This window comes from Leptosomus discolor, chromosome 24 (genome assembly GCF_034619465.1).
Source record: "Leptosomus discolor isolate bLepDis1 chromosome 24, bLepDis1.hap2, whole genome shotgun sequence".
Lineage (NCBI taxonomy): Eukaryota > Metazoa > Chordata > Aves > Leptosomiformes > Leptosomidae > Leptosomus > Leptosomus discolor.
In genome coordinates, this window is record NC_141414.1 from 6,461,356 (window position 1) to 6,489,355 (window position 28,000).

General features: G+C 48.7%; 3 protein-coding genes across 4 annotated transcripts; 2 read left to right on the forward strand and 1 right to left on the reverse strand.

Annotated features, from left to right (window-relative positions):
* Positions 1–422: 422 nt before the first annotated feature.
* Positions 423–2,437, reverse strand: SMIM7 (small integral membrane protein 7). Of its 2 annotated transcripts, XM_086477486.1 has the most exons (5): positions 2,406–2,437; positions 2,277–2,318; positions 2,130–2,182; positions 1,317–1,407; positions 423–743 (listed from the first exon to the last, which is right to left on the reverse strand). In XM_086477486.1, exons 1-5 carry the CDS (start codon positions 2,429–2,431, stop codon positions 728–730), a joined length of 228 nt encoding a protein of 75 aa, XP_086333612.1. In that variant the 5' UTR covers positions 2,432–2,437; the 3' UTR covers positions 423–727. The 2 variants fall into 2 exon arrangements, with proteins under 2 accessions (XP_086333612.1, XP_086333611.1); XM_086477485.1 differs by lacking the exon at positions 423–743 and having other exon boundaries at positions 1,365–2,182.
* Positions 2,438–2,743: 306 nt separating this feature from the next.
* TMEM38A (transmembrane protein 38A) lies at positions 2,744–9,266 on the forward strand. The gene is made up of 6 exons (XM_086477339.1): positions 2,744–2,867; positions 5,069–5,225; positions 5,776–5,960; positions 6,579–6,666; positions 6,774–6,891; positions 7,198–9,266. The coding sequence occupies exons 1-6, from the start codon at positions 2,744–2,746 to the stop codon at positions 7,417–7,419; spliced, it is 894 nt and encodes a 297-aa protein (XP_086333465.1). The 3' UTR covers positions 7,420–9,266.
* Positions 9,267–10,559: 1,293 nt separating this feature from the next.
* Positions 10,560–27,991, forward strand: NWD1 (NACHT and WD repeat domain containing 1). The gene is given in 17 exon segments (XM_086477757.1): positions 10,560–10,830; positions 16,142–16,193; positions 16,931–17,093; positions 20,190–20,367; positions 20,762–20,926; positions 21,481–21,678; positions 22,122–22,244; positions 22,421–22,620; positions 22,757–23,029; positions 23,348–23,467; positions 24,685–24,726; positions 24,728–24,890; positions 25,311–25,383; positions 25,385–25,679; positions 25,681–25,868; positions 27,095–27,166; positions 27,691–27,991. Coding segments are annotated over 17 exon segments (2,877 nt in total).
* Positions 27,992–28,000: the final 9 nt, after the last annotated feature.

Genomic DNA, 28,000 nt, shown 5'->3' on the forward strand with positions numbered 1-28,000 from the left:
AAATAGAACAACTTTATTCAACCAAATCCAAGATTATTCCAAAACTATTCCTTAGCATTGGCTTACAGAATTATTTTTGCTATTTTTCCTATTCAAAATCCCTTACACGTTGCTTAGAAAAAAAGCCTTAGCTTTGAAATTTTAATTTAAAAATAATTTTGCTGGAAAAGCAGTGAGAAGGCGAGAATCCCATTGTTTTAACCATCCTTTTCTATTTCTCCAACAAAACTAATGGAATAGTTAAGAAGGTACACAAATACTTTGCTCAACTTTATAAAAAGGAGAATCAAGAATTGCGATTTCCAGGGACCCCAGACAACGGTCAGACACATCCAGAGCCAGGAGTGACAGACGACGCAGTTCTAAGACACTGGTCTTCGGCCACGCTCCGATTCTACCCCGCACACTCTAAGCTGAGCACAACAATTTAAAGTTCTCTTTATTTCAGTAAAGTTGAAATAATTTTACTCTGAAGATTTTGGCTCAGGGGCCTAAAGGCTCAATCCCCCCAGCAGCACGCGAACCGGCACGCACCGTGTCGTGACACGACTGGCTGAGGAGGACGAGCGTGTCCTGTCCCTCCGGCGTGCCAGGGGCTTGCACCGGAGAACAGGCCACGATCCCAGGGCTGTATTTGGAAAGCATTGTAATCGTTGACTTGATCCAAAAGTTACGTTTCCAGCCAAAAGTCTCTTCCAAGTTGACAGGCGTTATTTGTGGATGACTTTCAAGATCCAAATAACCTAGTGGATGCAACAGAAACAAAGTAGATGAGAACCAGGTACACGCGTGAAGAGCCGCACCAGTGCCCTTCCCGCTCGCACCAGTGACGTCTGGCATCGGTTTCGCTCCCCCACATCAGACCACACAGCTGCGTGGCAGGGCAGCGGCCTGCCTGTCTGAACTAAGCCTGTTCTTTCCAGAGACTATTCTCAAAGCTGGTTCCATTCTATTACTTGGTGGGTTTTTTCCCCTCCTAAAATAAACAAACAAACAAACAAACATCCCAAAAGTTAAACTGGAATGCTGACCCAAATGGCGTTTAAGCAGCCCCCAAAAGGGCACGCTGCGTCTGAGGCTAAACGACTTGCACACTGACAGGGGAGGTTTTCCTGCACTACAGGTGCCCACACTAGCAAACACCTGTGAGGTCGACCAACATCTCTTTGAAGGTTGAAATAAGTGAAATGAAAAGGAATTATGGAACAATGGAGTGGGAGAGAAGGAGATCTGAAAAGAAATATAGGTGCAAGAAAAAGCCCAACATCGATGACCTCCTATAAACAGATGACGAGATGCTGCACAGCATTACTTACACAATCATGCAGAACATCATGAAGACGTTCCACAGCGCAATGAAGATGCGAAAATATCTGAGACTCAGCAAGAACTCTCTGATATTGTCACCTAAAAATCAAGAGAAGCAGCCCTTGATGTGAAAAATACCCGATACACCGACAAGTCCCACTTTCAACGCTGCTTGAAAAACACAAAGCAACTCTGACAGAAAAAACCCCAAAAGGTCAGATGACAAAAAACCTGAGAGTTGAAGTTTTAGGTAAATAATCCACAGTACAGCCAGTGCATCCTGTAAGGGCACATGGCAAAATAAACAGTAAGTGGCAACGAGGGGTGACACGGTCGGAAAGGGAAGGACAGCCCTCTGCTGTGGATTCCAGCCTTCCCGTGACCACCGACCAGCAGAGACTCAAGGAGCAACACAGGTGCCTACGCGCCGAGATAGCAACCAGGCGGTAGCAGAGCGTTACCTCTGTGCACAGGCACCTACGTTCAAAAACACAGAAAGAAACACGCATTTTCATATTTCTTCTCAAATCCCCAATGGGGGATCCGCAGGTAGGTTTGTCAGGCCCGTACGTACACGTCACGGCGGAAAATTTTGGGTTGCAATTTAGTAAAGCAGTTATTCCAGCCACAGAGTAATTCACACCCAAACAAAATGGGGTTAAACTCGTAGTCTGACGCCTTGAAAACGCTTTAACCACGAATTTCCTTCAGAAAACGCCCGTTCCTCAACGCATTTAGGGAGCCCCCAGCAGAGGCGCCCCAGCGGCAAGGGCTGCCTGTGCCCGGACCCCGCTCCGCGGCTCCCGGGTCCCCTCCGTTACCGGTCGTGGGTTCCCGCGACTCCTCGCCGAAGCCCTCCGTGTCTCTCTTCCTCCTGCGGGACGGCGAGAGGGGCCGTGTCAGCTCGGGTGAAGCCCCCCCCCCCCCAAACCGGCGCCCCCCCCCCCCCCGCCCGCCCCCTCGCTCACAGCCTGAAGTTGAGGACGGCGCCGGCGTTCATCAGCAGCGTCCTACGGGAGAGACAGAGAGAGCGCGTCAGGCACGGCCGGGCCGTACCGGGCCCCCCCGGGCCCCCCCCCGGGCCCCGTCCCCGCTACCCGCAGAGCAGCAGGTCCCCGATCATGGCGGCGGCTCCGGCGGCGGAAGCGGAAAGGGCGGGCGCTGCTCGCTCCGGTGCGGCGTCTGCGCTCCCCGGGGGCAGCACCGGGACCGGGGGCGGCTTCTCGTCCGGACACCGTCCGGCGGCGGGAGAGAGAACCGCGCCCGCGGGCCTGAGCCGCGCCGGTCACGCCTCCCGCCGCCGCCAAAGCCCCGTTAGAGGCGAGGCCGCGCCCCGGGGCGTCCCTCCGGAGGCGGGGCCGGGGGCGGGCCGGGCCGGGGCGGGCGGCGGGAGCGAGGGCGGGCGGGCGGCGCTGTCCGCTGGTGCCGCGGCGCCATGGAGGCGGCGGAGGCCCTGCAGCTCGGGGAGCTGGCGGCCGCCTTCGCCGCCCTGCCCGTCTTCCCGCTCTTCGACACGGCCTATTTCATCGTCTCCATCCTCTACCTCAAGTACGAGCCAGGTGAGCGCGGCCCCGCGCCCTTCGGCCGCCCGGCCCGGCCCGGGGGAGCCGGCGGCCGCCGGAGAAGGAGCCCCGTCAGTCAGGGCCGGGGGCGGGGCGGGGGGCAGCGCTCGGGGAGGGCGGCGAGCGGGACGGGGCCGTAGGTGCGTGCTGAGGGGCAGCAGTGACGCTGGTGGCGTTTTCTGAGGCAAAAACCTGCGGGTTTTGTGCACGAACGGCTCGTCCCGCCTGTTCGGGACCGCTGGGCTCTGGCCGTGAGCAGCCGCCGTGCGGCGGGTGTGGGGGTGCGGGGCTCGGGGCCTCGCTGCGCTGCGTTCTCAGAGGTTCTGACACGGGTGTCTAAATGTAAGGCAGGAAAAAAACCCCAGAACTAGTCACTCTGCTTTTGAAATTAATCTTGAACTTTATTTAAGACTGCATTCCAGCCACATTGGAGTATTTAAGTCCAGCCACTTCTTTGCTGCTGTCCCAGCAGAACTTGGCGTTACGTTTCCATCCAGGTGCTTGGCTTTTCTATTTTTGTGGCAATACTGTCCCCTATTTATGTACAAACAGGCTGTAAGTAAAACCTTGGGCTTTTCCCACCTCCCAGACCACGCTGTAATCTGTTCTCAGGCACCCTAACTGACCTTGCGTTGTTTGTTCCCTTGGGCTTATCTTGTGACGATCAATAGATCTGCGTCTTAGCTTTCACTTTCCGCACTGTTGCAGTCTGACTGTGCCTTGGTCTTCCCCGAATGCCACCTTCTCTATGTACTTTTGAGAGTGTGTGCACTCTTCATGCTCTTTTGAACGGTTTCAGTGCAACTGCCCGAGGACCGAGGAGAAAAAAAACCAAACCCACGCTTTGGTCTGATTTTGAAATCCTCCAGTTGTGAGATCTCTGTGCTGCACAGCCTACACACTGTCCTGTATGAACTCCATGTAAACCCAAGTGCCGGGTTTTCGAGGCCTGATCGCTTACAGCTGTCTTCCAGCACGATGTCCTGAACAGAACAGTTAACAGGCAGCCCTTATGAAAATAGCTTCTAGAAATATGTAAGCCCAGTCATCCACGTGGCCTGGGTACGGCTGGAGTGTACTTTTCACTAGACTCCTACACAGCTTCATCCCACAGCTCCTAGGCTGAAGACCAGTGTCAGGACCGTAACGTCCTGTTTCCTCCTTGGAGACAGCGTGGCTTCACGGAGCCAAAGCAAAACAAGCGTTACTAAATTTAAGCCTCCAGCTAAACTTCAGGCTCCTATAGAACCAGCTTCATAGCACGGCTGTTGCAGCTGTCTCAGTTCCACTGTGTTTTCAGCTGGTTCAAATGTCTTTGAGGATGGAGGAGTCTGAGCATAGTTTCAGCATGTGCTGATTCACTCACTGCTGTTTAAGGTTGGCCACTGTTGGTAATGCTGACATAACATTTCAGCATTCTCTCCTTTCACTGCCCGTTACTGGCTTACTGAACAGTTTGGTCTCTGAAATGCTGCACAAAGGACTCTGGAGCGGTTTAAGGTGATGGAACAATCTTACAGAATTGATGCTCTTGAGAGATTTCCCTGAAGAAGTAGAGAGGTGGATGGAAATGGCTGGAGGAATAAAAAAAAGGCAATAGAAAGTTGTGGGAGGAGACCATATTGTGCTACCAAGTAGTAACACTGTTTTAATACCTGGTTGTGTTTTTAGAGGGCATTTCCAAACTAGTACAGGAGCAGGGAAGAATCCTCAAATCCTCTTCTTTCAAATAAAGATTAAGAATTACTGTTCTATTTTTACAGGTTATCTTATGAATGAAAGAGCTGAACAGATTGTTCATGAATTCTAGAGGGCACCTAGGTTGAAGCAATGGAGAGAATGGTACTAGTATGCATTTTATTTTCAGACTGTAAATAGACCTTGATTTCAAGGGGAAAATTGTTCTTTCTGGTTGCAGGAAGTAGCAGCAAATATAGGAGATAAACTCTTAGCCAATTGTAATGACTCAGTTCATTTGAAACCTTACGGGGGGGCCTGCAAGATCACACCTATAATTTCTTGACAATACCTGGTACTCGTTCAGGTTTCGCACAACACACGTCTTTGTATGTTGTTTGACAAGCACTTTTCTTTGACGTTTTGTTGGACAACGTGCACCGCAAGCCTCTTTCTTAGAGGGTCTTGAAGTTTCTGCTTAGTTGCTGGATCCGTCTTCTCATGTAGAATTTGCTTCGCAGGAGCCGTGGAGATGTCTCGTAAGAGCCCTTTTGCCTCCTGGCTTTGTGCGATGCTCCACTGCTTTGGAAGTTACATACTGGCTGATCTGTTACTTGGAGAGCCACCTATTCATTACTTCAGTAATAACTCCAGCGTCATCCTGGCCACAGCAGTCTGGTGAGTCTTTTGCACTTCTCCCAGTTGATGAAGCACGAGCTGCCGCTGATGGGAGGTATTCTGTTTGTGTGACACGCGTGTCTTACCTTGCTGGGATTCACTGGGGAAAGAAGAGCTGGGCTGAGGTAGTCTTTTGTGTTCCTAGACCTAGTTTCCAGTTTCTCTGACCAGTTGTCTGATGCTTTGGTTACATGGGTTGGGTCCAGTCCAGTCACAGGGCGTTCCTGTTCACAGCTGTGGCCAACCCGCAAAAGCAGCACGCGCTGCCCCGACACCACACGCAGCAGAGGAAAGGCACACACCGAAGATTTGGGGGCATTTTATTCATCCTGTTAGTGAAATGTGCACAAATTTACCGCGGTTACTCACTCCCAAGTTTTCATTTCCTCAGTGCGTGCGGGTTGTACGCGCTTTTGCACGACAGAACCGGCATTTCCTTCTCCCTGCCGTAATTCTGGCAAATGCCACAGTACTCTTAGTCTGTCCTCTCTATACGTCCCAGATCAGGACGAACAAAGGGGTCCTTAAACTCTCTGTGGTTTTGCTCCAGGTACTTGATATTCTTCTGTCCCATGAACCTCTTCTACAAGTGCGTCAGCTTTCTGCCTATGAAGCTCATCTTTGTGGCAATGAAGGAGGTGGTCAGAGTTCGCAAAATTGCAGCTGGGGTCCACCACGCCCATCACCGTTACCACCACGGCTGGTTCATCATGATGGCTACCGGATGGGTCAAAGGTGAAACGTGAGATACTCTTAATGCGGCAGGGAGGCGCCCAGGGAGGCACCCAGCCCCGCGGGGAGGGACGGGAGAGTCTGTGAGCGAAGCTTAAGGTGACCACGTCGCGCGGCGCTGACCAGCAGGCTGGCTCGTGGATGTGGTCAGCTGGCTTCGATCCGTCAGGCTCCCGAGAGCACAGGTGTTTACTCGTACTCGCAGAACGGTTGTCAGTTGAGTTGTCACCTAACTTCAACGGAGGAGGAGTCACCAGGAAATACGGGTGTAGAATTCAGGAGTTCGTTACTCTTTCTCCTGAGTTCTGCTGTCTCTGGCCTCGCCTGTCTCTTTTCAGTGTTGAAACGGCCCCAGGAGTTTTCCTTTAGCTTTTGTTTGAGCATCAGTAAATGGAGCAGAAGCAAATGCCCTTTCCCTGCATCAGGGAACACTTTATAGAAAGTCTAGAAAGCGTTTGCCCTGCTCTGCTGTTTTTTAGGGTAACTTCTTTTGAACTGGGGAAGAATGTCCCAAACCTTTTGTTCCCCTTAGGTTATCCTTATCCCTTGGGGATCTAGAAAAGACAGCGGAGCTCTCTTCTGGTGTGGCAGTTCTAGCTGTTTGCTTTTACTGTTTCACAGGTTCTGGTGTCGCCTTGATGTCTAACTTTGAGCAACTGCTGCGTGGGGTCTGGAAGCCAGAAACAAACGAAATTCTTCATATGTCCTTGTAAGTAGGTAGCCTGTACATTCTCTGACAGGCCAAAAATGGAATTTAAAGAACCATTCAGGACTGGATGCAAACTGCCTAGAAAACGTCTTTTATTTCTCTTCTAGCCCTACAAAGGCTAGTCTGTATGGCACAGTCCTCTTCACTCTGCAACAAACTCGCTGGCTCCCTATCTCTGAAGCGAACCTCATCTTCTTTTTCACCATGTTCATGATCATTTGCAAGGTAAGTTTACAGCAGCCTTGCTGCTAACGAATCTACACCACCAGAGGAAGGGTACAGACTTAAACTGGGGGTGTCCACCTCCCTAAGCCCCTATTGAAGGCGTTGGCTGTACATACCAGGAAAGATCTGCTCAGGATATTACAGGCTAAATTCTCCATCATAGTAGGGCAGAAGATACTTGTGATATAGCCTTGAGTCGTGTAGCAATGGGACCTTTATCGGGGTAAGCGGAATGCTCCGTACTAGTTAGGGTTTCATAGCTGGTGTACGTGAGCTTTAACTTTAATATTCACTGTCACATGGCAGGTTTTCATGACGGCAACTCACTCTCACGCCTCACCTTTTGCTCCGGTGGAAAGCTTCATCTGCCCAGTTCTCTTTGGCTCCGTTTCCAGTGAACACACCAGTCATCATCATGAGCCGCATGGGGCCTCCCATGAGGTTTCCCATCCTCCGCCTCCTCCTGCAAAGTCAAAAGAGGAGCTAAATGAAGGCACAAGGAAACGGAAAGCAAAAAAAGCTGAATAAAAAAGCAACCACACAGTGAACAGGCCAAGAAAATTCTTCCAGAGCCGAGTCTCAAAGCTACCTGTGACCTCCTTTATCCTCCAGTCCTTCTCTCTCAGACTCCAGAGAAGAGGTGGAAGCCAGGACACTGCCAGGCAGGTCCCTGAATTTCATTTGTGCTCTCTGTGCTGCTGCTTGCTTCTCGGTCTCTGTCTCTCTATTCTGAGTGTATTTTCAGGGATTTGTAGATTTGTGCCAGGATGGTAAGTGGGTGCCAGTGCCCAAGCTGTCAGCGATGATGATGCAGCATTTTCAGTTGATGTAAAATCTTTCACTGTGTGTGTTTATGAATGGAGGTAATGGTTTGTGCTCCTGCAACTCCTAAGTTCTTTTGAGTTTTCATTGACCTTTTTGATGCCTACAAAACCAACAAACTGTTTAGCCACAATCAGTGTGGGAATTGGATTTCATACTCAAGGAAGTTAAATGGTCTCATATGAGCCTGATCTAATTTTTCCTAGATCCCACATCTGCCATATCTCCAATTCATGTGACATTTTATATGCAGTAAGGACATCAACTCTGGTGTCCTGGCCAAACTCTGTTTCTCTCACCTCAGCTCCCTCTGATTCTTAACGGACAGAACATTGTCACTTTCTTAACTCACCCTGTGCTTGCAAGAGCTTTGAAGCTGTGAGATGCTCCCAGTGCTATGTGTGGGTACTGTTAGGATTCTAAACTGTTGTGTGGTGTTGCTGCACGTCGTTAATAACAGTATGTCCCACCTCAAACCTGATCATATTTAGCGAGGGAAGAAGCATGGTTCTGGTTTGTTTGTCATCCTGTGGGAGACAGGAACTGTGTGTGAGTGTAAATAAGTATTTATTACTATTTATTTGTAATTGCCAGGGCACCTAATTCACGGACCTGAAACTGGCTTTTTTAAAACGTTGCATCTTTATAGAGAGAGTTGACTACTTCTAAGTGTGGTCCTAAGCCCACAGCTACATGCTGGTTCGTGCTTGCAGCAGTGCTTTGGGGGTGCTAAAGGACAGCTGGAACACTCCCTGGATGCAGGAAGGAACATTTCCTATATCCTTAAGTTCAGATATAAAGGCTGAAGAAGGGGGTTTCACACCAGCTCATTAAAGCTACTTTAAAGGACTGATAAAAGCACACCGGATGGAAATACCCGCTCTCCTTTGTGAGTCCTTTCGGCCAAACTACTGGTCTGTGAAAGCAGCTTGTGCCCAATGAGTGAAGAAGAACACGAAATGCTGTGCATGGCTCAGGGAGTCTGTTGGGCCGTTCATGTTCTGCCAAGTGAAAACTAACACTAGACTAGTTTTAAGCTGTTCTTGTAACTGATTTTTGTTCTTAAGTGTCATCGTCCAAGGGCTGGGATCACTGCGGTGAAAACGGCGTGCATGGGGATGTAGCACGGGGCTTTCAGTTAAGCATGTTGCCATCCCGAGCAGTAAAGTTTGCTGCTGTCATCTTGCAACTGGGAATATAAATAGGATTTAAGAAAAGCATTTGTGGGTTTTTTTTTTTTTTGTGTGTGTGTGTGTCCCTGTTCAAAACGAAAATTGACGGTTAATTAAAAATAAATTCCTTGTATACAACCAGATGAAAGCCAGTACAAAAGGTCAAATGATTTGTGGGCTTGGGTTTTGACAGTGCCTTAATTTTGTGAGTTTCCCTCCCCTTCAGTAGAAAACAGGAATTGTACCTGACAACTCAACTGTCTGGTTTTGCAGATACTGGTCTACTGAAAGCTGATGTATCACTAGCATGCACAAGACTATAAATGTTTTATGAGATGTCTGATTCAAGGGGAACTTTGTTTTATAAAAGCTGTCAACAAATAAAAATCGTGTAGTGACTCTGATTGTCTACTGGCACTCGAGGAAATACGTGTGTTTCTTTTACCAGTCTCAGAACCCACACGCTGCTTGACCTACTTAAAGTCTCCTTGACCCCATGACAAAATGATTCTAACTGAAGAGATCCGACTTTGATACGTCCTACGAGTATGCCTGAGCATGTTGTAAATGGAAAGAACATGGTAAAAGGTCTGTTGCTTTTGTTCTATTTGTAGTGTTGTCGTCCAAGCAGACTTTCTGAGGTTTCAGGGAGAGAAATAAGGAAACTAATTTCCTATGTGTTTATACCAGTTGTCTGTGTCTTTCCCTTTGTCACAGTGAGAGGAAGGACATCCACCTGGGACAGGTAAATATACACACACATATACACCATACTCAATTCTAGCATATTTATATGGAGTTTCAGTATTTCTATTTGAAACTGAAAAAAATGAAAATGTTTTGAATGAGTGTGAGTATTTATTTAGCAGGTCCCCTTAGCTGCTGCTTTTTTAGTGCCAGAGCCCTTGCTCTTCAAAGTCTTTTGGAGTCAAATCATAGCTGCTAACCAAGAGCAGATAGGAGAAATATTCCAAGAGACGTTAAAGCTCTGCACACCTTCAAAGTACCTTATCTGGAATGGGCTTAGTACTGAGAAGACAACTGCCATAAAGGAGAGTCACAAGTTTCATTTAGTGAAGCCTTTCATAGTGACAGATACGGAACCTTTCTTGAATTTCCCTGGCTCAGCACTGGTTGTCTCTGGTACAATGCCAGCCAGGCATCCTGCACCCCAAGAAGCAAAGAGGGATCTTTCAGAAAGCAGCTGGGAGACAGGGTTCTACAGGGCTGCTTCTACACCCCGGGAAGCCCTGTTTTACCTGTACATATGCTTCTGCCTTAAGAATGTGCTCCAACCAGGATGAAAATGGTAGCTGGGCCTTTCCTAGAGGGCTGGAGTAACTTGCTGCCGTGGCACAGAGGTGGGAGCGATGAGGAAGCACGACGCAGTCGATCTGCCTGGCTCACTAAATGAGGACCTGCAAAGGGCTATTTATTTTCTGAAGGGTTTCACTTGTCTCCCTCCAGATCTAACTCTTTTAAAATATTAATACTCCTTAATTTATCAGAGCAGCTGAGAATATAAGTTGCATTGGAGTGTGGGATTTACAGCCTCTGTATGCCTCCACCAATGGAAAAGAAGGTCAGTGCAAGCCTCATGCATATTTCAAAAAAAACCTCCCGAAAAAAAGCACTAGAAGGTTTCATGTGGTTCAACCACTCTCCTCTCCCATAATGTCCATTTCAGTGTTACCAAAAGTTTTTGCTCGGGACCTGGACGGAACAATAAAGGAGCAGGCTGATGAGAGGAGGTATTTCAAGTGCTTTGAAGAATCCTACGATGTCTCGGGAGTCCCATGTTGTGCTGCTGTGCAGAATGTTCCCGGCGCCAAACTCCGCTGCAGCCCAGGGCAGGAGAGCAGCACGCCAGGGCTTAGACTTCCACGGGACAGACGTCATTCCCTCCAAAGATGTTCTGATCTGATAACTCCTGATACTAACTCTAGTGAGATGTAGCTAAATTTAGCAAGAGGTTTAATCCTCGAAGAGGCCCTGGTTGCCTGATGGAAAAGGCAGTGTTTCAGTTGCTGCTCTCAGCATTTCTTGATGATTGACAGGTTTCCCTTTTCTGTTACATAGAGTGAGCCAAACCCGGGGTCTACAGCCTTCTCATGGTTGCAGATCAGCTTCACAGATAGGGAAAGCTCTACAGCCCTTACTGCGTTTGTAGAAAAAAAAAACCCAAACCTGTAGGATAATTTTACAGAAAACATCAATAATTCTTCACAGTAAATGGCCAGAAGTTAAAAAAAACGGGAGGCCAAAGGAAAGGATTTCTGTAGGGAAGAGCTTATGTGAGAAAGGGCAAAGCCAGTACACCAGAGCATCAAGCTAGAGCGACCAGCGGTCTTGCTTTCCCCTTTTATTAGCAACGACAATGTGGACATGCTTCCGCATTTTGTCCCAAGAGTAACCACATGACATAATCCAGCTAAGCGGCAAGACCCAGAAGAGAAAGATGGATGTCACCTTGGCCATCTCCCGTGCCTTTGAACACTTGCCAGGTGATTAGCCGCCAAATGCCCGCTGCTTCTTCCCGCACCTATTTCATGGCGGTATGGTGCTTTAAAAAGGTAAAGCGCCAGATCAGTGCCGAGGGCGTCAGTCCAAACAGCATGTAGGACGCACAGCAGCATTAAAAATTACAGCTTTATGTATTTCATAGTAGCACAGCTTTATTTGGGCCCTTAGCTGTAATTGTCTACGGTTCTTGTGCTGTTCTTTAAAGGACTTAACTGGCTACAGGAAGACACAAGAAGGAGGATTCTGTGGGAGGCAAGGCTGGTATGGGATGGCATTTCCTATGACCTTAGATACCCAGCTTTTCGCTGCAGCAAAGATTTTTCTCTCAAGGTATTCTAGTCCTCTGCCAAAATGATGAGAAATCAGAATATACATCTATAAAAGATGTTCCAGAAAGCTCACCAAGATAGTTGGGATTTAGTGTGAGCTTCTTCCATCTCTACTAGGGAGACAGGGCACTGACAGGGCAAAGTACTAGCAACGGAGAAAATAAAATACGCTGTTGGTACCAAAGCTGAGACAGCCCCTCTGTACACAGAGGGTTGATATTTGCCCTTTCTGGATGCTCTTACAATTGGCTCCAAGGAGATCTGGTTTGTCCTGTGCGCCCATCCGCTGTAAGGAAAGGCCAATTAAAGGGGCTTGGATTTCATCAGACACCAACGGTGTGGTTCTTACTTGGTAAACACTCACAAAATTGCCTCCCAGCTAAGAATTTAATCCTGCTCTCATGTGGTCTGGAAAGGCAGCAGTCTGTGAGCAAGCTGTTGGGGGATGACAGCTCACGGAAGAGACAGACAGTGAGAAAACAAGTTCCCTGTCATGCCAGAGCCCACGCTGCCATCGTGACTCACAGTTGCTACTCACTTCACCTCTGTGATGACATTTCTGACAAAAAGGAGATGTTGATAGTGCTAAGATCAACATTCCTGAATATCTTTTGAGTCTGGTCTCCTTTACACTTAGGCATTTGCATCTCTCCCTAGAAAAAGGACCAATTATAAAATCTTCTACCGTGACCCTTCTCTGTTTAAAAGATATTATTCAAATCATATTGATTCGAGAGGTCTCACATGTAACCTGTTAGGAAGAATCAATGTAAGATAATGGTTTCATCTTAGCTTTAGGGTACAGGTAGGCTATAGGCGTGGAATGCAGGCAAACAGGTCTGGTATGTTTAGAGGCTTCAACATTTTTATAGCCTGAGGAAATCCAGAAGGTCCCTGGAAAAGATTTGGTTGGGTGATTTTGTTTGGTTTTGATTTGCAAATTACAGAAAGCTCACCAGAACCCAGAGCTGCATTCCTGCAGAAAGCAAGCTGCTGCTTTTCCAATTATCCCAACCCCTGATGCTTCTCAGTCGAGCTGGCAGGTCTTGACTTCACAAAAAAAGCTCTGCTAGTCGGGGACTTCTGGTCCCACTGCAACCAACTGCTTGAATCAGTGAGTGAGCTAATTTTCTTTGATTTGTTAGTGACAAGAATTGGTGTAATCAGCGATGATGACAGGTATACGCAGTGTGAGATGCATACAGCACGTCACAGATTGCAGTGCCTTGAAGAAGTCCAAAAATCCGTGGCTTTAGAGTCCTCATGTTGGCTAAAATTAAATTTGGAATAATGTAGGCTAAACCCTAATGTAGGCTCTCTGCAATGTTTGTCTCTCGAGGTAGGATGCTTCATCTCCCTGCCTGTTTGATTTATGATAGATTAGGATGTTGGTTAATCTCTTCTTATTTGGCTAGATGACTGTGGAGATTAATCAAGTATTGTCTGCAAAAGCAGCTCATAAATACAGATTACTAATTTTTCCTTAATTATTCCTCTGTATGCTAAAGGGATCCAGAGGGGGTACAGATAAGGATAGACACCAGCCTCTTAAATCTCATTTCTTGAGAGAAACAGAAAAAAACCACAGCATCTGCTCTGGCTGATACTGGTTTTCTCTGACATGCTCAGTTCAGTTTCCTGGAAAAGGCAAAAAGCCACAGAAATAACAGATTATGGTCTCCTGTGAGAAAACAGGGAAGCAGAAAGTGGTTCTGAGTGAATGAATCTGCTTGGCGGGTCCAGCACCATCACTGTTTGCACCGGACGTGGAAAAAGCAGCATTTCTTATGTGAAAAGCTGTACTGAACAAATACAGAAAGACATCCTGAGATAAACTGAACCAGCAACGTGCTGTGAATATTGGAAAACAGAGCAGCATGGAAGAAAGCCATTGAAAAGCACGCTGGGTGAACATGAGGTGGAGACACCGATTCTGCTAGGGCCTCTGCACCGGTTACCTTCCCTCCCTGCGCGTTCCAAGGGCATTGGGACAAAGAAATTCCTACTCGTTCTCTGTTGACAGCTGCAGTTTCCTGCCTTTGAGGTCAACAACTGACACAGGGGTGAGCACTGCAGCAGCACACACTGATGCCCTCGGTGGGGGGATTAGCAGGCGGGTCTGGGATGTTGTCCTGCACTATACAACTCAAAACTAGAAGCAACAGCCAAACAGCTTCTGTCGCTGGAGTTCTACTGATAGCTGTAGTATCCCTCGGGAAGTCTTTTTTCTTCTCCGTTTCTGATTTCTACCTACTTGCTGTTTTTTTGTAAATGATTACATTTTTCTCTCTATCTTTTCCCACATGCTGCTCTTTTGGGGATGGTAGCCCAGTCCAAACGTAGCCATGAAGTAGTATTTTTTGTGCACAGGTAAATTCACACCTGCACAGCTTGACAGAAGACAATAGTGACAGCGCACAGGCATACTGCCTGGGTATTAAGAAACCTGCTTTAAATGGCTGAGAGTCCCTGAACCATAAATGATACTAGTACTGGCAGGCTTATGTGATGCTAAAATACAGAGACAATTATTTCTAAGATAGTCAGGGGTAGTGAACAAAGCGACCTCAGGTGTACAGCACCTGATAGGGAGCACATTTAGTGCCTTAGAAAGAGGCGCTGGGGATTCTGCCCAAGTGACAAACACTGGTTGCTATAGAGATATCTGTCCTCTTCAAATCCAGATGAATCGCGCCAGGATGCGGTGAAGTTTCACTGCATCTCGGTGCACACAGTCAACCATTTCCTACTGTTCCTGTCACAGTAGCTGAAATTTTCCCAGGCTTTCCTTAAAAATGGAGCAAGACAGCTTTCTGGAGAGAGGCCCCACAGACTGGTGTTCACTGCCATTAGTCACCTCCCCTCTAATGAGCAGTCTCTGCTGAGGAGAGCTCGGGGAGTCTGGATAGCTGCATGAGCTTCAGTCCAGACACACACCGGGATCTTCTCCACGGGAAGATGGTGCCTTTTCCTTTCCAGGCCTCCAACCTGATCCGAATCTTCATCAGCTCATTTTTTTCCAGGTAAATATACTGAAAAGTCCTGAAGCTCCTGAAAGCATCAGGCACTCTCTCTGCTAGGGTCTGCAAAGCGTTACGATGCAGTGAGCCCACCGTGCTCAGCAGAGAAGCTGTAAGCTCACAGCTTCATTTGAAAGATGCCAATAATCTGCTGTGTTTTATATACAGCTTTAGTCTGTCACACCCAATTTGCACTTAGGACACGTCAGAGATGGCAGAATTCTGCATTAGTCCAGGAACCGCAGCGAAGCCACATTCAGGCTCGGCACTGCTGCGCAAGGGTAGCTCAGGGCAGCGCAGTGCTTGGCTGCGCACAAGACACCGAAGCCTGCAGGCTTTCTCGAAACCCTGGGCTACACACATTTGATTCCCATCCACCACCGTAACAGCAAGAAATATTTGTGAAGAACTTCTCTTCTTGGACAATATCCAAATATTTCTCACTTCCTCTGCCTACTGGGACGCAGTTGCCAGACTGAGCTCCTACAGCGGTAACTGGCGGTGGGTAGCGATGACTCAGATTTTCAGGAATTACAAAACGCAGTTTCCCCTTCTTCTGAAAATCATTCACCGTCTCCATTTTTAAATAAGAAAACACAGGATTAGATAGGCTCCCAATTCCACAAAAAGTGCCTTCCAAAGAGAGAAAATACTGCAGCATCTCCTCTGGTAGGGTGTCATCTGGTAGATGCTGTTTGGACAGCGAGGCATTTCCAGCCTAAGCAGCTCGGTCAGCATTTATAGAAACAGAGAGCGCTGTAGTTTCTGGAAGGAATGTTGGAGAACTGCAGCCAATCTGAACTTAGTGGGCATATAAGGACACAGCTAGTGACCGTACCTACACCACCTGTTGTGATAGAGCTCATGTGTTTTCAGGGACAGTTTTGGGATGAAGGATGCGACACATGACTGGATTTTCACCAAAAGACAGGGTTATAAGTTAAACCCACTCTCTCACTGTAAGGTTTGGAATTCATGTGGGCTGGACTGTAAAGTGAGACAAGGATTTCCCGTAACTCCTGCAACGTTGGTGAGAGCTAATGAATTATTCCAGGGCGTGCTTGCTCCCTGTTGGACAGCAGCGCAGACATGGTAATTCCTAACCCAAGGGAGCTCTCTCCTCCTCTGACACTGGCCCAGACTTCAGTAGTGATCACTTGTCACTCAGAACGGTCCCAAGGAAAGCTGCAGATACAGCCATTCCCCGACCTAATTTTAGCATTCCCTCTTGTACTACTCTATCACATGATGATGAAGTGCTATGAATGTTTACATAATTTCGGGGAGAGAATATTCCAGTTCTGAAGAAATTATAATCACATATGATAAACGTGACTAAGGAGAAAAGCGTCCTTTATATTCCCCTTGTCTTCTACTTTTGCAGGTGTGAAAAGTATCCGTGAATACAGGCGCTGTGAACAGGAGAGGGTGCATGAGTGCGGGCACTGGGAGCGAGCACTATGCTTGTGTTTGCGTGCATACACGCGCTTACTTTTCTTCCTATTTGCTTTTGTCTTCCTCATTTATCTTAAATTTACCTAGTCTGTTGTTTGAATTTAGTGACTATGTCACTTAAAAGGTGTCACAAAGATTTTTCTAGAAAGCGGTAATCTCTCTTGTAAAAAGCACAGCAGGGGAAGCGGCCATAAAAATTTCACAGACCTGACTCTGTATGAAAAGATTCCCTGTGGGCAGAATTGCCTTTTATTGTGGCTATTTATCACTGCTGAGCCGGCCAACAGCGTGGCTGAGTGGTCTTAAAATAGGACGGAAGGTTTGCTGCAGGAAGATGTAAGAAATACATTTTTCTGGATCAATGCTGTATTGTGCTCTATAGCTACGCAATCCAAAATTTCCAGATCTGGAGTTTTCACATTAGCAAATAAAAACAGTGTGACAAGGCAGTACAGAACCTTGAAAATGCACTTGCATTGGTGAGGTAGTAACGTGGGCACAAGCTCCTTGTCCTGAAAAATCACCTTGCTTACTTGGTCATCCATGGTCCAAATCCCTGAGTCTTTCAAAGGAGAAATCCCTACTGAGAGATTTTTAATATCTCGGCATCTTTTGGAGAGTTGCTGTAATTAAATTTGCATACCACTGGTGTTCAGACTGATCTAAAAATTAAATGTGACAGAACAACTTTTTTTTTCCCCCTTTGCTGTTTTTACAGTAGTATTGACCAGTCGAAGAATCTTAAAAAAAAGTCTTTTTGTGCAGATAATTGCCTTGAGATGGGAATTTCTGGGCTTGCAGACCCTGATCATGGAAACACACACCTCACTCTGGAGGAAACTGAAGCCTGTCAGAAACTGTCAGCTGGTCCCACCATCACCGTAAGTGCTAGCACTGCGGTGCACTCTCAGGCCCTACGGCTCACGTGAGACACACAGAGCAGGCCCCACACCCCCTCAGCAGCTCTACCGGCCAAGGAAGGGGGTTTCCAAAGTCATCAGCCTGCCCAGGCAGCTTCACAAATGAGCTGGCTGACGGGGCTGAGGTGTCAGTAACTGCCTGCGGTCCCTAAAAGACAAAAGGAGCCCCGACACGGGCGCGCACACACACAGCCCAGCCCTGAACGCCAAGTCCCGTCAGAGCAGAAGGTAACCGGTTGTGTGTATTAACTAGCAGATGGAAGAGGCAGATGGAGATACACACAAAGCAAGAAGCTCTTGCTTCAAGCTTGCTTCCTGCCCAATACCTCAATATTGAAGCAGCTTTCTCAGTAACTAAGGAATAAAACCAAATTCCCCATGCAGAGAACCAGAAATGAAAATGCCATAGCAACCAGCAGGGACAGAGCAGGGTGTCACACGGCAAGCTGATACCCGTTCCATGCTTGTGCCCAACTCAAATCCCTCCCATTACTCTTTCCAACCACTGAAAGCTCCCCACAGCAGCAGCCCACCTCAGCTGCCTTCAAGCACTTTGGTGACAGCCCCAAACAGAAATCCACACCCTTGCAGAAGGGGAGAGGAGGCTGAGACACCTGCAGAAGTGCCAGGTTGCTTCCTCAGGTTGTTTTGGTTTTAGAAAGGCAGAAAGTTTTGCTGAACAAAGAGAATAAATATGCAGTCCCAGGGGGCATAGTTGAAGCCACAAGTAAATACATAACCAATTAAGTGTTTGTGCAAGTTGTGCCTGATTTCCCTCGAGACACTTCCACCAGAGGCCAGCAACGGAGGGGCAGAGACTATGAGAGCCTCAGCACAGCGTTACTGCCCCCAGGAGCTCACCATCGCTGAGCTCCTGCAGCTCACCCCTCTGTTCACAGCGCCGTATCGCATATGCAGGCAGCACTAGCAGGCACTCAGGCAGCGTCTTCCTCAGACTGGTTCTCAGTGTGTACCTCGAAATCTCAGCAGAGCCAGCCACAAAGGGCTGACTACTCCCTCTTTGCTTTACGCACGCAGAAGGGCACTGCTCAAGGATTACAGTGGGCTCGGAGCTCATTCTGGCTGTTTCCTGACCGGATACGGGATGCTGACCCTTCTCAGGATCTCACTCGTCCCCAGCCTTCAGTCCTAATCTAAAGTCCCCAGACTCAGACCTGTTCCCTTAGTTCTTCTCCACCTCAAAGCCAACCTCACAGATCCATGGGCCAAAGTCCCCAATCCAACGCTTCTGTTTCCGCTGCCTCACCCCCACCACTCTCCCGACACACTGTAAAAGCCTGAGGAGCAGCTGCTGCAGGGCCACCTCTCCCCGACCACGGGGCAGGCTGGGGCTCTGCCTGGTGGTCCCCATCTGACACAGGAGCCACAAGAGCGCTCTATTTACCAGCAAGTTGTCCGAGCAGCCCTCCCTGGCCATCCTGGGCGCTAGGGCAAGCAGCCAGCCCATGTCCCAGCTGCCACTGCAGAAGCACGGCCCGAACGCTGGACCTTTTTTTTGCCTGTTGCAGGGACTGCTGGGGGACCCCTACGGGCACCAGCCTGTGCCTCGGCTCATTGCGGAGAAGGAATTTGAGGCCCTGACTCTGCAGCTGTCAAGGGACTCTGCCCAGCTCCTGACACAGCGGTACTGGGGGGGTGAGAATGCGCTGCCCACTTGCCATGGGCTGCAGCCAGCTGACGGGCAGGCCCGGCACGGCCTGGAGAGCCGCCTGGCCCCAGCGCTGCGCGTGGCAGCCCCGAAGGCAGAGAGGTGTGGGGTGCTCAGCCCGGGGCAGAGGCACGGCTACCACACGTCAGGTGTGTGCTGGCAGGGCTGTAGCGTCCTTCTAACCAGAGCTGTCAGGGAGGGCAGCTGCTGTTTCCAGACAACATCAGACTGTACACACCAGGAAAGATGCAGGGAAGGAACAGACTTGCTAACTACCTGCTGTATCCCGAGGAGGAGGGTTGGTGCTGACCAGCAAACAGTAATACACCAGAGAGGAATGTTTCTCCTTTTCCTCCCCAATCTCCCTGATCACATCCAGGAGTATGCCTAGCTCAGAGGACACAGGAATGCCAACTTGCTAGCATCATGTGGAATCCAGCAGGACCAAGGGAGGCCACGGTAATGTTGCTGCCTGGCTTTTCCTGTGTTCTGTTCTGAAACTGAATGCTCACGGCGCCTCTTTTTTTTTAAGTGATTGAATGGGAGATTGAACAGGGTCTCCTCAAAACCCAGGAGAGCAATCCGGGAGCTTTCATATTCCTCAGAGTGGCTGAGGGTTCCAACAGACAAATTGGGCAAGGGACAAACAGCGAGCTGTTAGAAAAAGAGGACAATCCCTACAGAAGGAGCACAGCTGCTCAGCCACCTTAAAGCAAGAATTGCAAGCCATTATCCCAAACACCTCAAAGTACACACACTGGCATACAGTAAAGATTCTGGGAACCCTCAGGGCAAGGAGAACAATAAATACCTGAAACAACTTTGTGAGCAGTTCACTGTTGTCGTTCATCACCAGGTTTTAGAGGACCTTCAATACCGACTTTGACTGCCTCACCAGGAAGGTGAGGAGTATCAGCAGGCAATTCCATACTCATAAGCTCTGGACCAGTGCTCTGTCTCTCCAGATTGCTGGACAGGGTCTGAAATCAGAAGACAATGGAAATGATAGTAAATGACACTATCCAGTGCTTTCAATAATAACAAAGATATATATATATGTATGTAAATACGTTTTAAACAAGTATCTCCCACCAAGGAGATCTACAGTCATTTACACACTTTGTCATGCAGTCTTCATGTATGTAAAAAGCTACTGCAAGAAGGAAGGAAGTGATTTATCATTCACATCTGCAGAAGGGCAGCCTGCCTTAGATTGTAGCACGAGAAATTTAGAGTAATGAAAAACACTCCCTACCAACAGGAAAACAATGGAAGTCCTGGAGGTGCTGTCTGGCATACCATGAGACAGCACCTAGCACTGAAGTTGTGAAGGCAAACAGGTTAAACCACAAGCCACATCTCCAATCCACTGTTCTGGTTACTCCCAGGTAGCCCCTCAGCCACTCTGGTTCTCTGACACCGCTGCAACTCTGAGGAAGGGGAGTGAATTGCCGTTTCACTTAATGCCGGATGAACTGGAGCTAAAGCGGGATGTGCTGGGCAAGGACTGGGCAAGAGGTGGCATCCAGGGCTCTGCAGAGGCCTGCTTCATGCCTACAGCCAGAGGTAAGAGCCACAACCCTTCTGCACAGTATCAACAATGCCTGTGAGAAGGAAGCTTGAAAAAGAGAAATAAGCTAACTTTCATGAAGGTATTCTAGAATTATCACCACACTTCTTCAGTAGCTAAAAGAAATGATCTAGATCCTCTCAAAGATGAAAATGAAACATATAAAAAAACTACTTGAAAAAAATAGATAGAGCATTTAAGAGCCTAAAGACAGAACTGTGGCATTGGGAGCCCTCCACTTCTTGACAAATGAGCCCTCGTTCTACTGCTAGTGGCTGACAGAGCTGAGGGGCTCTATCCCCTCCTTCCCCAAAATAGCATGCTTTTATTTCGGTCTTTTCAGAGCAACTGTGCTGAAGTTCTCTGCTCTAATAGTATTTCTTTCTGCAGGGAATACGAACTGGATCAGCTGTAAAATAATTGCCTCTGGAATAGAGAGAGTTCGTGATGACTTTGCCATGTGCACTGAATGCATCAGCTGTCCAGAATTACGCCTTGTGCAGGAGACACTTCTCCTTCCGCAGCCTGCAGTCAGCAGTATACACAGCCCTGATGGTAACAGCTCGATCAGTGACAGAGCGTGAGGCAAACGTTTCACCAGAGGAAAGAACTGGAATTTTTTCCTTTCCAAGTAAAAGTACTTTTCTGAGGAATTACAACCAGTGACAAAATTCTCTGTTCTGGGATCCATCAAAAGACTCATAAATGCCTCATTCTGTTAGGGCCTCTACAGAAGCTGAGGTTTCTTCTTTGCCAACAGACATTTTGTCTATTTGATTAGAGCAGTTGACCACAGCCTGTTGCCCCCTGTCTAGCAGAAGTACCTGTTACCTACCTGGGTTCCCTTGCAGCTTTACAGCTACCTAGGGGAGAGGGTGCACAGTGCTGCTCCTCTGCCTGCTCCTCAGAATACCCACTCCTCCCTCAGGGGAAAAATCCTGCCACACTTTTATATTTGCCCATGTTTTACACTGCAGCCTTCCTTATATTATTCAAGTGCCTGGCCAGGTAAGGCCAGCTCAGTTCACTACATAAAATACAACTATGGCAGCTCTCACGGGCCCACCAGGGGCATGTTCTAAAACGCTTTTTTGTCTCTGCGCTCCTAGGAGTGAGCATAACACAGGCAGAAGTGTGGGCCAGGCTTCTTTTCTTCCTGCCTTCTTACCCGGAGGTAACAGAGAAGCTGTGCCAGCAGGGTTGAAGCGGGTGCAGTGTCTCTCCCTATCCGGTTCTCGTTCCTCTCTGCGGATTTCTCCAGCCACCTGGTGGGCCCCTACACACAACACTCACCCGATTCCTCAACGGTAGGATTAGTCCTGGGGACAGACACAGCCCTAGAATATATCTGATCATCCATCTGTTATGAATGAGATCCAAGAAACATAATAAACAAACTGAGCAAGAAGGACAGAACACCTATGTTGGTATCGATACAGTTTTGCCTGTGAGCTCACACAAAGGCAGGACAAAGGTCCACTTGCCTTCGTGCTCCGTCAGGCACCAGTCCCATTCGCAATCGCTTCAACAAATGAGGATAAAGTAGGTCATTTTGTTGTCAGGACAACAAAAGCACACACTGACCTAGATATGTCGGAGGGAACCTAATCTTGCTCTTGGCACAGGCTATGGGGTTCAGACAGTACAGGGGGGTTCCAGCTGGGAAAACACGGCATATTAACCATCTCAAACCACCTCCTTTCTGTCTGTGGTATCAAGAACAGCTTCTCCTCTTTGTGCACCACGGCAGGTGTCACAGTGATGGCACTCAGTTCTGATTACTGGCTGCTGGTGGCAGGTTCCCAGGATGGCTCAATGCTTGTCTGGAATACAGAAGGTTTTGAGATGCTGCACGCCCTTCCTGGGCACTCTGGTAAGCCCTCTCCAGTTTTTACGGTTGGAAAGCTCTTTTCATGTCTGAAAAGAGCTCTGACAGCTCGGCAGTCCTTGAGCTGTAGGCACACAGACACCTCCTAGCTGCCAGCATTCTCCCAATTGCTGAGAGCACCAAGAATCCTTCATTTTGTGAATCCTTGTCTTACTTTATAGCTGAGGTAAGGTGTGTGAAAGTGTGTGGAAAAGGAACCTGTGCTGTTTCAGCTGCCATGGATCACAGCCAGCGCATCTGGAATTTGATTTCTGGCAGAGCAAGGTTTGTTATCCAGGACACACATATCGAAGAACAGCCCTCACAGGACCTTCACATGGATGAGGGGCACACGACTGTATATTCTTCCTCAGATACAAAGGTACAGCCAGTCTTTAACTTAAAGCGTGCTGAAAGAATAAGAACTTTAGAAGTTACTGCCACAATCACGAAGACTGCAGACAGAAAAGCCACCTCAGTCCTCCCTACTCCTGTCTCTCTTGCCACCGCTTTAGGAGGTCAACGCTTGGCACCTGCAGACAGCAGAACTCATCTTCCGGATTTCTGGCGAGGCGTCAGATGTACGGATGTGTTCTGTGGTGGGCGGCCCAAGGCTGGTGGTTATGACTGTGTCTGAGGGAGGAACACGGAGCCTGTGGAACAGCAAGACTGGCGAGCTGAGACCCAAATGTCAGCTATCAGGGCTACAGGAAGAAACACTGACGTCCAGTGTTCTGATCCAGAAGCAAGGGAAGATGATAGCGGGATCTAGCAGGGGATCTCTATCCACGGTACACATCTATCTGTTCAACTTTCTTACAATATTTCTTATGTTTTCTTATAATACCCAGAGGTTTACTGAGCCAGACAACCGAGCTGGTAACCAACAGGCCTCCCTTCTCCCTTGTGAATACAGCATCCTCCTCAGACTTCCATATCCTAGTTCCCAAATGGACAAGCAACACTTTCTATCCTGCTGCACACTACAGCTTTGCCCAACACCATGCAGCCAAATTAAATTTCATGGCTGATCTATTCTCTGTCCTTCATGAGAGAGGCAGCTCAGCTATCCTAGCTTCATGGCTTACTCTTGCCTTACTTTTGCGCAGTTCTCTTCTGATGCAAACAGTCTGCTAGAGAAGCTTCCTGGAAGGGTTTGCTCTGTGATGGTGTCAGAAGATCAGTCCATTCTTGCTGCAGGTTCAATAGCACCCATTCCCAGGGAAAACGTTGGTAATAGCTGCGCTCTCACAACAAGTGTCCTTTAAAAGGGGCCAGCATGTGGAATTTCCCATTAGCCTGACCTTATTTAACTATTGTGCTTAAGGGGATAACAAAGATCGGGTGAAAATCTCTTTGTGAAGAGTCAGAACATTGCCTGCATACCAAGAGGTACCAGGAGCCCTGTCTCAATGGAGTAAGTGAGATGCAAGTAGTGAAAAGGACTTAAGCTGGCATGATTATTTTCTAGGGTTTCTAAGCCACCCTTCGGGCTCACCTTTAAAGAAATATAGGAATTAAATCATATGTGTAAGGACACAGTGTTGAAGGGGGTTAGAGACTTCCTCAGCTCAATAAATCAGTAACTAACATTTCATTGTTTTAGGCTTTGAGGAGTACGAGCGAGGGTACCTGGGAGACCCAAAGGGCTTCCACAGGCTCCTAGAGCAGATCTGGAACATGAAGGAGCGGTTCATAGGGCTGTCACGTCTGCTGTCACCAGCATCATTGTTACTGCTTCTCAGCCTGCATCTGTCTGGGTGGGGAGGAAGGAAGGCTGGGCAACTTCCCAACCAGAAGCTTCGCTTACAAATCCAGCTTGCAGAATAGGCCCCTGAGCCAGTAAAGGGGTCGTCCTGATCCCCAGCAACCTGTCTGGGGGTTGGATCTGCAGTTCAGAACATGTTTCTAGTGCTGCCACACTTCTAGAAAGAAGATGAGCATTGACCCTTCTCTTTATTGCTTCACACCTTTCTGCTCTCCTTTTATTTTTGACACTGAATGGACTTGTCAAATTTTATCAACTTTACCAATTCAGAGGGCCAGCCTCAAGCCAGTGAATACTATTTCATTTCTGAAGTGTTTTAAATTTGAACTCCCAAAAGCTGCCTTGTTACCCATCCGTGAGCAGGAGCCAGATGGAATACACAGCATCTGGAGCACCATCTCTTGCCAAAGAAAGAGGTAAACAGCCAGCACAGTCCAAAACATGCAGGATCTAATTAGGCACCTTTCAGAGCAAAGGAAGCAAGTGGGCTGAATGGCTCCAGGGGCCCCAACCACTTGGTTTAGAGTAAGGAGGCAATGTTTGCTAGCACTAGGATGTTATCCTTTGACCTCACTTACGTTTCTGCGCAAGTCAGTTAAGGCACATTGTTTTACCTCTTAAATAGGACTAAGGAAAAAGTAGCTGAGGAACTGACGGCTTCTCCCCAACCCTGCCCAGATGTGGAGTTTATCAGAGCAGGGGTCGCTGACCGACACACTGGGGGGGCATGGGAGCACCAGTAACACTCCTGGCCCTGTGCAACGGCACTTTGGTTCCTGCCTCCCACAGCACACCGTTTCTAGGAGCGTGGGACCTCATTTACGACCACCAGCAGAAACCCCAGCAGCTGTCCCAAATACAGGCTGTCCCATGGGGGGAGCGATGTCTGTGTTACCCAGCCTGGAGGCACACATAAAGCCGTCGTCTGGAATGCCACAGAAGGTGAACCGTGTCTCAGAAACACGGCATTAAACTAAGCCTGCATAGGGGGTAGGATAGAAACAGAAGGGGGAGCAAAGGTGGGGTTAGCTTTCGCAGCACATGACAAGCACAGCCTGCTCCTTTCTGCTTTTTCTAAGCATGAGATTTAGGAAAATTTGTTTCAGGCTTGGAGAGCTTTTTAATCTCCTCTCCAAAGTTTTTGTCTAGAATAGCTTATAATTATGACATGGGAAAATTTGAAATATGAATAATATGCAAATTATGTCACAAATAAAGAAGCCGCTCCTGAGCCCCATCTGAGGGAAGACACTCTCGTGCAGTTGGAGTAAGAACAGTCTTGCTGATTTCCTGCTGGTTTACAGGCAAAGTGTGTGACACGTTGGACACCTCTGCCCAAGTGAGATGCCCGGAAATAGCCGAGCAAAACGAGCTCCTTTGTATCTGGAACAGTCCTTGTCTTTCCACTGCGCTCCAGGCAGGATACAGCACGTGTCCCACCTCCAGAGTCGCAGAAACCAGTCAGCGACGTGGCAATCAACAAGCAGGAAGAGCAGCTTGCCACGGCACAGGATGATTTCGCCCTTATGCTGGATATTACCCCTGCAGATCCATGCCCAGTGATCGACAGGCCCACCCACGCCTTTAGAACTCAGATCCCTGGCACTCTGATTTCCAGAGCGGCTGTCCTTGCAGATCACAGAGTCCTCTATGGCACAACTAGCAGGGACTTAATTCCTTTATGACCGCCCTCGGGCCCAAGTGTTTCCTTTGCAAGGTCACAAAAGCCAGATCTCTCGTTTGGAAAGCAGCCACAGAGAGCAGCGGGCACCCAACGGATCCAAAGATTCCTCGCAGGGCCTCTGGGACTTGGAGTCCTCTCAGCAGGAACACGGGATGTGCTATTATAAGGCACTACAGCGGTAAGACAGTGTCAATAGTCGCTTACTGCCCTGAGCTGTCAGGGAGGATCCACTGCCAGGATCGATCCCACTGCCAGGATCCCCAGCTCTCAAAGTGAATACCCAAATCCTGCACAGGGCTGCTCAAACTGACAGGCAGCAAGTTATTCTCAGCCTCTAGGGCTGCCTTTAAAGCATCCTGTATCTAGATACACTGTCAAGGTGTGGAAGCTGTCTAAGTGAACGGGTGCTGTTAACACCTTCTGACACTAAACGGAAGTCATGGGAGTTGTTTATCTACAGCTTATTACTGCTCATTTAGCCGGTGTAAGCGAGATGACACAAACCAGTGAAGAGAATGAGATTTTAAGTTAGCAATAGCAACAGAAGGGGAGAATTGGGTCAGCTCAGGAGAATCCAGTAGGGGAAAAAACAGGGATGGAGGAGGTCAGATCAAAGCTGTTACTCTTTCACCACCGACACATCTGAGCTACTCCTTTTCACAGGTGGCATAATGGGCTTTTGTACAAAAGTCACGCTACGCCCTCTTTCCTGCGCAGCTACAGTGCTTCACAAGCTGGGGGCTTTATTTTGCGATACCTCCCATCCTCCTTCCAGGACCACTCTTGTAAAAATCTTTATCTATTACCTCTACTCTTGAGCATTGAATAACCACTGAATACTCTAAGGCACCTTCACTTCAGCCTGTATTTACCAGCATAATAATCTAATCCCAACCATCCATTTTCAGCCCACGTCTCTCCTGAAAGGCATTTGCTGTGCTTGCGCCTCAGAAGATGACAAATACTTGCACACTGGGTCGCTGGACCAGCCTATTCCAGTCTGGGATGGCGCAAGCGGCGAGGGATTGTGAAATGCTGGCAACGACGCCAAAGTCTGTGCTCTCTCCTGTATCAAACAGGCTTGGGGCATCCTTCATGTTGCGAGGGAAACGCACCACACAGCAACAGTTTGTGCCAGCATCAGAAGGGAGGCTGGGATGCTGACCCCAGAGGCAGCGTGTCAGCATCGCGACTGGAAGCTGCAATCGCCAGACTACAGCTGGAGTACTCCAGCCCATGGCAGAGCAAAAATACTGTGTGTTCAAACACCAGCAGCGAGTTTAAGGGCAGAGCAAGAAAGGTTTCTGAAAGTTTCTCTTATGCAAATCATCTATCATGCTCTAAGGAGAAACAAGCAGCAGGGCTTATTTATTTTCCCCTCTCCTCACTCCTCACGTGACCCAGTTTTACTGAGTTCAAACTGTCTGGGGACCACTTGATGGAAGTGGCATATTTTAAGTCCAGTCCTACTGCACGGTAAATGCTTTACTCTGAGCTCGGTGTCCGCAGGTGCCTTGGTGGCTGTACAGTGCGTACACACGACTGCTCACAAACCGAACCAAGTGCAGACGGATTTGCGGCAGTAACAAAAGCTGGTTTTACACAATTCGTGAGAAGTTTCACTGTCCTAAGACCACCTCTCCTCGCTATAAACCTCTCCAGAACATCGTGGCAACGTGTATGGTAAAATCCAGAAAGAAAAACAGGGAAAGCTCAAGCAAGCAACAGGAACAACCGAGGAAATTCTTCCGGGAGCCCGATTCATACCAGCAGCTCTCTCAAATCCCTTCAGCGCTGTAAAAAGCAAAGCCGAACGGGATAACCCAGCACAAACACCCGGGACTGAGCCTGCGGGTTTCCCCTTCTATCCTTTTGCCTCAGTGTCTCAGAATTACAACATTAAACATTAAAAAAAAAAAAAACCAAACAAAAACCCCAAAACCCACCAACCAAAACCGAACCCCGACCCTACACCCCCATTTCCCCCCACCGCACCCGAGCGGGCACCAGAGCTCCGGGCGCCCCCCGGGCCGCAGCCCAGCCGCACAGCACAAGCCGCCAGCGGGCACTCGGCACCGCTTCCCGCCGGGGCCTCCCGTTCCCGCCACGGACGCCCCGGGGATTCGAGGCCGCCGCTATCCCCTCAGGGGCTCGCCTCCAGCCCCGGCACCGCCAGCCCGCTGCCGACCGCCACCCCCGCGCCCCGCCGGCGCCAGGCGCCCGGTGCTCCCCTCCCTCCTCCAGGCCGCTCACCGGGGCCGGGGCCGGGCCCGCGCCGCTCCCCTTCCCGCCGCCGCCTGAGGCGCGGCT

Bases quoted from the DNA above. Each gene is read 5' to 3' on its own strand.
- SMIM7 (XM_086477485.1), bottom strand. From the start codon at position 2,431: ATGATCGGGGACCTGCTGCTCTGCGG. The intron at 2,319-2,405 runs GTAGCGGGGACG...TCTCTCCCGTAG, and splicing joins GGGGACCTGCTGCTCTGCGG to GACGCTGCTGATGAACGCCG. The intron at 2,183-2,276 runs GTGAGCGAGGGG...GCCGTCCCGCAG, and splicing joins GCCGTCCTCAACTTCAGGCT to GAGGAAGAGAGACACGGAGG.
- TMEM38A (XM_086477339.1), top strand. From the start codon at position 2,744: ATGGAGGCGGCGGAGGCCCTGCAGCTCGGGGAGCTGGCGGCCGCCTTC. The intron at 5,226-5,775 runs GTGAGTCTTTTG...GTTTTGCTCCAG, and splicing joins ATCCTGGCCACAGCAGTCTG to GTACTTGATATTCTTCTGTC. The intron at 6,892-7,197 runs GTAAGTTTACAG...GTCACATGGCAG, and splicing joins TGTTCATGATCATTTGCAAG to GTTTTCATGACGGCAACTCA.